The sequence below is a fragment of the Centroberyx gerrardi genome, unplaced genomic scaffold, assembly GCF_048128805.1.
Source record: "Centroberyx gerrardi isolate f3 unplaced genomic scaffold, fCenGer3.hap1.cur.20231027 Scaffold_83, whole genome shotgun sequence".
Taxonomy (NCBI): domain Eukaryota; kingdom Metazoa; phylum Chordata; class Actinopteri; order Beryciformes; family Berycidae; genus Centroberyx; species Centroberyx gerrardi.
Window position 1 is genome coordinate 45001 of NW_027605219.1, and position 10898 is coordinate 55898.

A 10898-nucleotide genomic window follows, 5' to 3' on the forward strand; every position below is an offset into this window, starting at 1 on the left:
ACTGATAGCATCTTCGCTAACCTGGCTAGCCTGACTCATAGCATCTTCATCATTAGTCTGGCTACTGTCTTCATCATCGCTGACCTCATCATCGCTCGCATCGTTAGCTGCCTCACTAGCTGCTGGATTATTAGCGTGGCTAGCTTCATTAGCATCATTAGCTTCGTTATTGTCATCATCACTAGCCTGGCTACCAGATTCCCATTCCTCTGTGACATCATCAGCTTGTGTCTGCATGGCCCCTGGTGGGGGGGGCGGGGGGTTGCTAGGGGGCGGGCCCAGAGGACTTCCTGTCGCTACCTGGGGCTGATCTGCCGTTGGCTGGTCCTGGTCATGTGACTCCGTCATCAGGAAGACCGTCTCCACCTTCTCCGACGTCTGAAACAGAAAGTGAAGAGAAAACAAGAGAACTTCAGTCGACTGGTAACAGCAGTGTCACTAATCAATATTAGTGTCACTAATCAATATTACAGTGTCACTAATCAATATTACAGTGTCACTAATCAATATTACAGTGTCACTAATCAATATTACAGTTACTAATCAAATAAATGAGAAGTCATGTTCTGCTGTTCTGAAAGCTCTTAACATGAACTACTGGTGTTTTTTGGAAATTGATGAAATCATCATCTGGGAATCTCAGCTCTACTGAACCCCAGACAGTCAGAGACTCCGACAGATCGTCTGAACTGTTTCAGTGACTTCAGCTCTTCTGGTTCTTTATCTGATCTCTGTTCTGAGCGAGTTGATCACATTGCCCAGTTGGACAATTCTTTCAATGCTCCATCTGTGCCGGGGGATCAGCCATTTTACTTTATTCTGTTTTCTGTGACAGAGGTCCTTAACGCACTAAAGCACCTGGATCCAAATAAACCTGCAGGCCCTGACAAACTCGACCCTTATTTTCTTGAGCTCGCTGCTAATTTTATTGCTGAGCCTTAGTCATATATTTTTAATCTTATACTTTTTAAAAATGATATTCCTAAAATCTGGAAATCTGCATATGTCCCTCTACTGAAAGGGGGGGATCCTTCTAATGTAAATACAGTGTTGGGAGTAGTGAACTACATGTAACTAAACTAGTAGTTTAACTACATTTTGCAGTAGCTTGCTGGTAGTTCAACTACATTCATATTTGCATAGTGATTCAAGTAGTTAAATTACTTTTTTGCCATTTTTTGTGTAGTTAACTATTTAAACTACAAACTACTATGGCAGATTATGGCGGGTGGTGCAAAAATGTGCCATAGTATTGATAATTCTTAGTTATTTTCTACTGTAATTATTGTGTACATTACTTTTTACTTATTGTGAGAATCTATGTTTAGAATTTATACTGCTGGAGCGAATGGGGAGTAAGCATTGTACTTGTTACACATGGCAATAAATGATTATTGCTATTTATTAACAAATGTTCAGAGAAGTTGTTGCATGCTATGTTAGAAGTTACCTGGCTAACTGAGTAGTCCTGCTTGCTGCAACACCTGGACTCTAGCTGCTGGAAGGCAGGTGTGACTGATGGACATTGTATACAAAACCAAAGCTGACATTCCTTGCACTTTCCCATGAATAGTGAGTTATTTTATTTTTTGGTTTATGTATGACCTGTGAACAAGTGGGCACTTTTTGCAATAAACTCAATTGAGTGGCATTTTTTGCTGGCATGTGACTTTTTTGTATTATATTTTGTTATAATTTCATATCACATGTACATTGTCAATTTGATCTTTTTTTTTACAAAGTAGTTTGAACTACTCTTTCTAAGTAGCTTTAGTTAAGCAAACTAGATTTCTCCCTAGGGAAGCTTTGCTGTAGTTCAACTCCTTCCAGTGTGAAGTAATTGGTAGCTTGCAAAGCTGCTTTCAAAGTAGCTTCCCAACACTGCGTAAATAACTGCGGACCAATCTCTAAATTATGCGTATTCTAGAAAAACTTGTTAGCAAACAACTGAAGGATTTTTTAAGCTCCAATGTAAACTATCCCAACATCAGCCAGGCTTCAGGAAGCAACAGCAGCTCACCGCAGCTCTTAGAGTGGTAAAGGACATAATTGAGGCTCTGGATTGATGGAAGACAGCAGCCTCTTTATTGATTTGTCAGAGGCGTTTGACACAGTTGACCATAGTCTCCTGGTAAAAAAAACGAAGCAGTATCGGATTATCCAGTTATGCATTAGATCGGTTTGCCATTTACCTTTCTGGTAGAACGCAATGTGTCCAGTTTTCGGGGTCTACCTCATCTATCTTGACCGTTTCCAAGGGGGTTCCCCAAGGTTCGGTACTAGGTCCTTTATTGTTCTCCATTTATATCAATAACCTTTGTGATAACTTGTTAAATGCTTCATACCATCTTTATGCAGATGACACTGTTATTTACTGCTCCGCATCATCAGCTGCACGAGCCCTTGAACGGTTGCAGGCTGTTTCTGACATCTTTCAGTCCCGTTTGAAACAACTTAAATTGGTATTAAATGCGGACAAAACTAAGCTTATGTTATTTTCTAACTCCAATAAGCTTCCCCCTAACCTTCCATGTATCTTCACCCTTCTGGTGTTTCAAGTTTGTTTCAAGTTATAAGTATCTGGGTTTCCACATTGATCACTATTTATCTTTTAAGCCTCGTATTGAAAATCTTGTTTCTAAACTCAAGCTCAAATTAGGTTTTTATTATAGGAACAAATCTTGCTTCTCTTTCAGAGCTAAGAAATATCGGCAACATTCCTACCGCTGCTAGATCATGGTGATGTGCTTCATATGAATGCTTCTGCACAATGTCTAAGGCTTGATGCTGTCTATCACAGTGCTTTGAGATTCATCACCAGCTGTAAGTTCCTTACGCACAAACGCACAAACGCACTTTGTAAGCCGGAGCCGGACGGACGTCTTCGTTCGTACGCAGGCGAACACACCGGCTGGCTTTTCTCTACAAGTCGCTCCCTGGGTCGCTCCCCGCTGCTACGCTCACAGGAGTTTCTGTTCCCAGAGTTCGAACCGAGTTGGGTAAAAAAACTTTTCAGATTGACTTAAATAGTCTAAGTTGATTTCTTCGGGGGAATTCAAATCGATTTTAAAAGACTCAGAGGAAAACTCGATCGGTCAATGTCTCTGCCATGAACCTCCCTGACCTGTTTTAATGAACATGTGTGTGTGTGTTAACTGTTGTTATGCTGTTATGTCGTCCTCGTATGTAACTTTGTTCAATGCGGCCAGGTCGCAGACAGACAGACAGGCAGACAGACAGACAGGTAGACAGACAGACAGACAGGCAGACAGACAGACAGGTAGACAGACAGACAGACAGACAGACAGACAGACAGACAGACAGACAGGTAGACAGACAGACAGACAGACAGACAGACAGACAGGCAGACAGACAGACAGGTAGACAGACAGACAGACAGACAGGTAGACAGACAGGTAGACAGACAGACAGACAGATAGGTAGACAAACAGACAGACAGACAGGTAGACAGACAGACAGACAGACAGACAGACAGGTAGACAGACAGACAGACAGACAGACAGGTACACAGACACCTTCAGCAGGTCATGTGGTCTGAAGGGTTTTTGTTCTCTGGCAGACTTCAGCAGAGCCGTCAGCTCCGGAGACATTTCATCTAACCTGGGTTTAGGCTGCACACACACACACACACACACACACACACACACATCCACATCCACACACACACACACACACACACACACACACACACACACACATCCACACACACACATGCAGAAAGCACAAGACCACAAAGAAGAGAAAACATCAGAGAAACAGGTTAGACACACACACACACACACACACACACACACACACACACACACACATACACACACACCGGTCATACAAGGGAAGAAGCCATGTTCCAGCCATGCGGGGTGTGTGGTCAAAGTGGGTGTGGTTAAAAGTGTGTGTGACTAAAGTGGGTGTGGTCAAAGTGGGCGGGGCCAAAGTGGATGTGGTTAAAGTGGGTGTGGTTAAAGTGGGCGTGGCTAAATTGGGTGTGGTTAACCGTGCTGTAAACTCTCCAGGCGCACTCATTTAACGGCTGCTGGTCCAGTCTGTCAACCAATAAAACCAGTCAACAACCAGCAGAAACCAGTCTGACCAGTAAAACCAGTCAACAACCAGCAGAAACCAGTCTGACCAGTAAAACCAGTCAACAACCAGCAGAAACCAGTCTGACCAGTAAAACCAGTCAACAACCAAAACAGAAACCAGTCTGACCAGTAAAACCAGTCAACAACCAACAGAAACCAGTCTAACCAATAAAACCAGTCAACAACCAACAGGAACCAGTCTGACCAGTAAAACCAGTCAACAACCAAAACAGAAACCAGTCTGACCAGTGAAACCAGTCAACAACCAACAGAAACCAGTCTGACCAGTGAAACCAGTCAACAACCAACAGGAACCAGTCTAACCAATAAAACCAGTCAACAACCAAAACAGAAACCAGTCTGACCAGTAAAACCAGTCAACAACCAACAGGAACCAGTCTGACCAGTAAAACCAGTCAACAACCAACAGGAACCAGTCTGACCAATAAAACCAGTCAACAACCAACAGAAACCAGTCTGACCAGTGAAACCAGTCAACAACCAATAGGAACCAGTCTAACCAATAAAACCAGTCAACAACCAACAGGAACCAGTCTGACCAGTGAAACCAGTCAACAACCAACAGGAACCAGTCTAACCAATAAAACCAGTCAACAACCAACAGAAACCAGTCTGACCAGTAAAACCAGTCAACAACCAACAGGAACCAGTCTGACCAGTGAAACCAGTCAACAACCAACAGGAACCAGTCTAACCAATAAAACCAGTCAACAACCAACAGGAACCAGTCTGACCAGTGAAACCAGTCAACAACCAACAGGAACCAGTCTAACCAATAAAACCAGTCAACAACCAATAAAACCAGTCAACAACCAACAGAAACCAGTCTGACCAGTAAAACCAGTCAACAACCAACAGGAACCAGTCTGACCAGTGAAACCAGTCAACAACCAACAGGAACCAGTCTAACCAATAAAACCAGTCAACAACCAACAGGAACCAGTCTAACCAATAAAACCAGTCAACAACCAATAAAACCAGTCAACAACCAACAGAAACCAGTCTGACCAGTAAAACCAGTCAACAACCAACAGGAACCAGTCTGACCAGTGAAACCAGTCAACAACCAACAGGAACCAGTCTAACCAATAAAACCAGTCAACAACCAACAGGAACCAGTCTGACCAGTAAAACCAGTCAACAACCAACAGGAACCAGTCTAACCAATAAAACCAGTCAACAACCAACAGGAACCAGTCTGACCAGTAAAACCAGTCAACAACCAACAGGAACCAGTCTAACCAATAAAACCAGTCAACAACCAACAGGAACCAGTCTGACCAGTAAAACCAGTCAGGAAAACGCAGATGTTCTCCAGATGTTCTCCAGATGTTGTTTTACTGCACATCATGAGAACGAGGCCTCAGTTCTCAGAATGGGTTCCAGTCTAAACTGGATTAACTGGGAAACTAAACTAGCAGATCTCTTCTGTCTGTCTGTTCAGGGTGCGTTTGTTTTGCTGGTCGACTCCACCCATCATGCCATTAAACGAGTGCACCCTCCCATCCTGCCCTCTGTTTGTTCTGGTTCCAGATCAGCTCTAACAGTGTTGTGCCAACAGGGAATCGAACCCCTAACCTCAGACCGGACTGAGGTTTAAAGATGTAATGTGGATCTATGACATCAGACAGAAGTTGAAACCAATCAACCAATCAGAGGAAAGAAACTCAACCAGGAGGAGGAAGCAAACAGGAAGCAGGAAGCAGGGATATACAGGAAGTGATGACACACAGCCACTCCTCCGCCCTCATGAGGACGGATCCTTTCAGCACACCTCAAAGCTTTTGGTCACATTTTGGTGCTAGAATGAACATTTCTGTCATTTCACTTTGGTCACACAGCGGCCATATTGGACTTCCATCACACTGAGGGTGAAGACAGAGGAAACTCAGCTGCTGTTGGGACAAAAAATGTAAAATCTACAACAAAATGATCACTGGATCTGATGGAGACGAGTTCAGAAGATCCAGATCAAAGACTGCAGCAACAATGTTAGCTAATGTTAGCATTCAGCTACGTTAGATTTACCTTCAAACCAACTAGCCACCAAGAGAAAAAGTAAAAATATAAGCCTGTCTATATATCTATATCTATATCTTTTCTGTGGAAGGGTTCTTTATAGCGCCAAATTAGGTTGCCATATAATTAGAGCCAAAGATCTAGTTTTTGGTGTGTGATACAACACTGTTTGTCTCAGAGTGACGGCAGCACAGCAGCAAGGCAGCAGAATTCAAATCAAACTGAAATCAACTCAGTTTAATTCAGCAAATTAACTACAAACCAAATCAAATCCCATTCAAGATGAATGGACAGGAACTGAGAAGTGAAGGGTGTTAGACACCGGCCCCGAGGGATAATGATAATAATAATAATAATAATAATAATAATACTAAAGGTCTAGCCCAGTAAGGACACTGAAGTTAAAGCTACAATATGCAACTCACATTAGAATACCAATAAAGAAACAGGATCTATTTTACATTGTCAGTCTGTGTGTTCAGGTCTAAATCATCTGATGTTGGGACATTTTGGAGCGTAAACCATTTCCTATGGGCGTGGCCAGCGGTGAGCAGCTTGTGGCTATCAAGGTGAGGCTAGCGGTCGCAGAAAAGGGAAGTTGACGTTCAAAATCACGGTGAACATCAGTGTTGCTTTTCTACGCCGGCGCCACATGAGGAAGACAAAAGCTCTGAGAACAGATGTAGAGTTTGTTTTCCGCTAGAAGCTTCTGTGCTAGCCAGTTTAGCTAGCGCTGCTAGATTATCCCCCAAAGTTCAAACAGCTCATCAAGCTGAGTGACAGGTGCTGGAGCCAGCTGAGGGAGAGGAGGGCGGGACTAACAATAAACTTCCTGTCTCAAGTAGAAAAGCTGCATATTGAAGAGTTTCTGACTCGTGGGCTCATGGGTTAGTAGGGGAGTGAGCTAGCAGAATTGCATGCTAGTAAACTGGTGACCTTGTGGACCAGTAGACTGTTTGGCTAATGGATTTATAGACTAGTTGGTCAGCATGCTAGAAGCCTAGTTTGCTAGTCGAGTAGTAAGCCAGTCAAATTTAAATGTTGCCCTTCCCGTTGTTCAAGCAAATCATCTGAATAAAATGAAAACAATTCCTCAGCTCTGTTTCAGCCACAGAGCTTGATAAAGATCATCAGTAACCAATCAAAAGAAGAGTCTTCCAACAGGAAGTGAAGTAGTAGCAGTAAAACAGAAATAAGCCCCGCCCCTAGTGAACAACAGTATTGCCCCCTGCTCAAGCCCCGCCCTTGGAATTATTAACCAGCAGCAAATCAAAAACTGAAAACACCAAATTGTAACCAAGGAAAATAAACACCAATAAACAAGGTAAAGAAATAACAGTGTGATTTTTCAGCTCAAACACAAAAACCTACTTTCACTCCCTCGCACCATTTTGATCCCCAGAGGAGCAGCAACTGGAAGGAAACAAAATGGCTCCTCTGAAGAAGTGAAAGAAAAAGCTGAAGGGAGTCTGAGGTTTAAACCGAACACTGCAGCTCCTCGCTGCCTCCTGCTGGTCTGAAGAGTAACGTCTGGTTAAAAACAACAACGACTTCAGCTTCTTCAGTCTTAACTCACATGAACTGATGATGAAAAATCTGTTGTTACAGTACTGAGAGGTTGCTAGGTTACCAATACAGTACTAAGAGGTTGTTAGGTTACAGTACTGAGGTTGTTAGGTTACAGTAATGAGGGGTTGCTAGGTTACGGTACTAAGAGGTTGCTAGGTTACAGTACTGAGGTTGTTAGGTTACAGTAATGAAGGGTTGCTAGGTTACGGTACTAAGAGGTTGCTAGGTTACAGTACTAAGAGGTTGCTAGGTTACAGTAGTGAGAGGTTGCTAGGTCACAGTACTAAGAGGTTGCTAGGTTACAGTAATGAGAGGTTGCTAGGTTACAGTAATGAGAGGTTGCTAGGTTACAGTACTAAGAGGTTGCTAGGTTACAGTAATGAGAGGTTGCTAGGTTACAGTACTAAGAGGTTGCTAGGTTACAGTAATGAGAGGTTGCTAGGTTACAGTACTAAAAGGTTGCTAGGTTACAATTATGAGAGGTTGCTAAGTTACAGTACTAAGAGGTTGCTAAGAGGTTGCTAGGTTACAGTACTAAGAGGTTGCTAGGTTACAGTAATGAGAGGTTGCTAGGTTACAGTACTAAAAGGTTGCTAGGTTACAATTATGAGAGGTTGCTAAGTTACAGTACTAAGAGGTTGCTGAGAGGTTGCTAGGTTACAGTACTAAGAGGTTGCTAGGTTATAGTAATGAGAGGTTGCTAGGTTATGTTACTAAGTGGTTGCTAGGATACAGTACTGAGTTGTTAGGTCACAGTAATGAAGGGTTGCTAGGTTATGGTACTAAGAGATTGCTAGGTCACAGTACTAAGAGGTTGCTAGGTTACAGTAATGAGAGGTTGCTAGGTTACAGTACTAAGAGGTTGCTAGGTTACAGTAATGAGAGGTTGCTAGGTGACGTTACTAAGAGGTTGTTAGGTTACAGTAAAGAGGATGCTAGGTTACGTTACTAAGAGGTTGCTAGGTTATGTTACTACAGTAAGAGGTTGCTAGGTTACGTTACTAAGAGATTGTTAGGTTACAGTAAAGAGAGGTTGCTAGCTTACAGTACTAAGAGGTTGCTAGGTTATAGTAAGGAGAGGTTGCTAGGTTACGTTACTAAGTGGTTGCTAGGTTACAATACTGAGGTTGTTAGGTTACAGTAATGAAGGGTTGCTAGGTTATGGTACTAAGAGGTTGCTAGATTACAGTAATGAGAGGCTGCTAGGTTACAGTACTAAGAGGTTGCTAGGTTACAGTAATGAGAGGTTGCTATGTTACTTTACTAAGAGGTTGCTAGGTTACAGTAAAGAGAGGTTGCTAGGTTACGTCACCAAGAGGTTGCTAGGTTACAGCAATGAGAGGTTACTAGTTTACAGTACTAAGAAGCTGCAGGTTCAGCGTTAGGTTGCCAACGGAGCTGAAGTGTTCGGTTTGAAACAGAACAGAGAAACCAGGTGAAACCAGCTTAGCCACAGGAACCAGCTCAGAGACACTTCCTGTTTCAGCGGCTGAAACAGTCGGCCTGCGGCGCCGTGCGGTGCGGTGCGGCTCGGAGCGGTGCGGCTCGGAGCGCTGCTGGGTTAGCGGTGTTGACGTGTTGCTGCGAGGTTGCTGTGTTTGTTTCCCATGCTTCGTTTCCATGCCGACTATCAATCAACCAATCAGTCAACCAATCAGCCTACCACTCTGGCCATGGAAGGCGATGTCTTGGCGAAGTGACCCAGTGGCGGGGCGGGGCTCAGGTGCATCTCATCCAACGGGGATTTAGGAGGGAGTAGGGGGGAGCGTGGGGAGAGGGGGGAGAGGGGGGTGAAGGGGGTGATGGGGGTCAGAGGTGAGATCCTGGAGTCTCCGCCCCCTAGGAGGTCCAGAGACCTGGCTCCGCCTCTTCCTGTCTCCTCCTCAGACTCCAGCCGTCCACTGATGGCATCACTTCTGATGTCATATTCGTTGGTCACTGAAATAGGGATAAGCTTCACTTCTGCCCCTTTCTTCCAGCTGGTGGTGCTGATGGTGGAAGTAGTACTAGCAGTGGTAGTAGTAGTACTAGTAGTACTACTGATGTTGATAGTAGTACTAGTGGTGAAGACAGTATTAGTACTAGTGGTGGTATTAGTAGTAGTAACAGTAGGAGCATTAACAGCCTGCGGTGTAGCCGGGGGGGAGGTGGGCGTCTTCACCTCACGGATGGTAATCAAGGGTCCTGCTATGATGACATCATCACCTCTGACATCATCCCCCGGGACAAGGGGATGATCTTGACTTGCTCTGCGGCCCTTCTGCCCGTCTCCAAGGTGACAATCTTCTCAATACTTGTCGTTGTCATGGTAACGTCAGAGTCCTCCCCGATGTTCTTAGTCGTCATGGTGACGACCCTGCCGGAGGCCGTGTCGTAACTCCGCCCTAGTGTGTAGCTCTTCTCTCTGATTGGCTGGCGGCCAGGGCTGCCGTCGTGCGATTGGCTGAGCTGTAGACTGGTTGGCTGAGGAGGGGCTCTGTTCACTAAGACCCCGCCCTCCTGGAGCGCACAGATAACGTACATCAAACACATCCAGAGTGGAAAACAGCAGATAGAACACAACACAATACACCAATACATAATACACTAATACACTAATACTAATATATTAACTAACTAATAACTAAGCAGCTAAATGACTGAGAGGGAATGAGGGGAATCTAAACCAAGACATTCTAATTTAATCTAATCTAATTTTAGATTGGTGTTTGATTGGCAGCTCTGTTGACCTATCACTGTCAAGCTGCTGTCCAGTGGGAGGGGCTAAGAGAGAGAGACAGGAAGAGAGAGAGACAGGAAGAGAGAGAGACAGGAAGAGAGAGAGACAGCATGAACTAAATAGAATGGAAACTTGCTCTAAGGCATGTGTGTGTGTGTGTGTGTGTGTGTGTGTGTGTGTGTGTGTGTGTGTGTGTGATAAAATGCTTATTAGAGCGAGATGCCATCACCCTCTCTTCATCTGTCTTTCTGTCCTGCTGAGATTACACAGTCTCTCCTCCTCTCCTGTCTTCCTCTTCTCCTCTCCTCTCCTCTCCTCTCCTCCTCTCCTCTCCTCTCCTCTTCTCCTCTCCTCTCCTCCTCTCCTCTCCTTTCCTCCTCTCCTCTCCTCCTCTCCTCTCCTCTCCTCTTCTCCTCTCCTCTCCTCTTCTCCTCTCCTCTCCTCTCCTCTCCTTTCCTCCTCTCCTC

General features: G+C 44.3%; 1 protein-coding gene across 1 annotated transcript in view; it reads right to left on the minus strand.

The window, feature by feature from the left end:
- Positions 1-10898, minus strand: part of LOC139929166 (protein 4.1-like) — a 49854-nt gene that overhangs the window by 14342 nt on the left and 24614 nt on the right. The window contains exons 17-20 of the mRNA XM_078282346.1: positions 10007-10211; positions 9376-9917; positions 3537-3632; positions 301-378 (exon numbers count right to left, since the gene is read on the minus strand). Of these exons, the coding sequence (XP_078138472.1) occupies positions 301-378; positions 3537-3632; positions 9376-9917; positions 10007-10211 (921 nt within the window). The remainder of the gene's footprint in view (positions 1-300; positions 379-3536; positions 3633-9375; positions 9918-10006; positions 10212-10898) is intronic.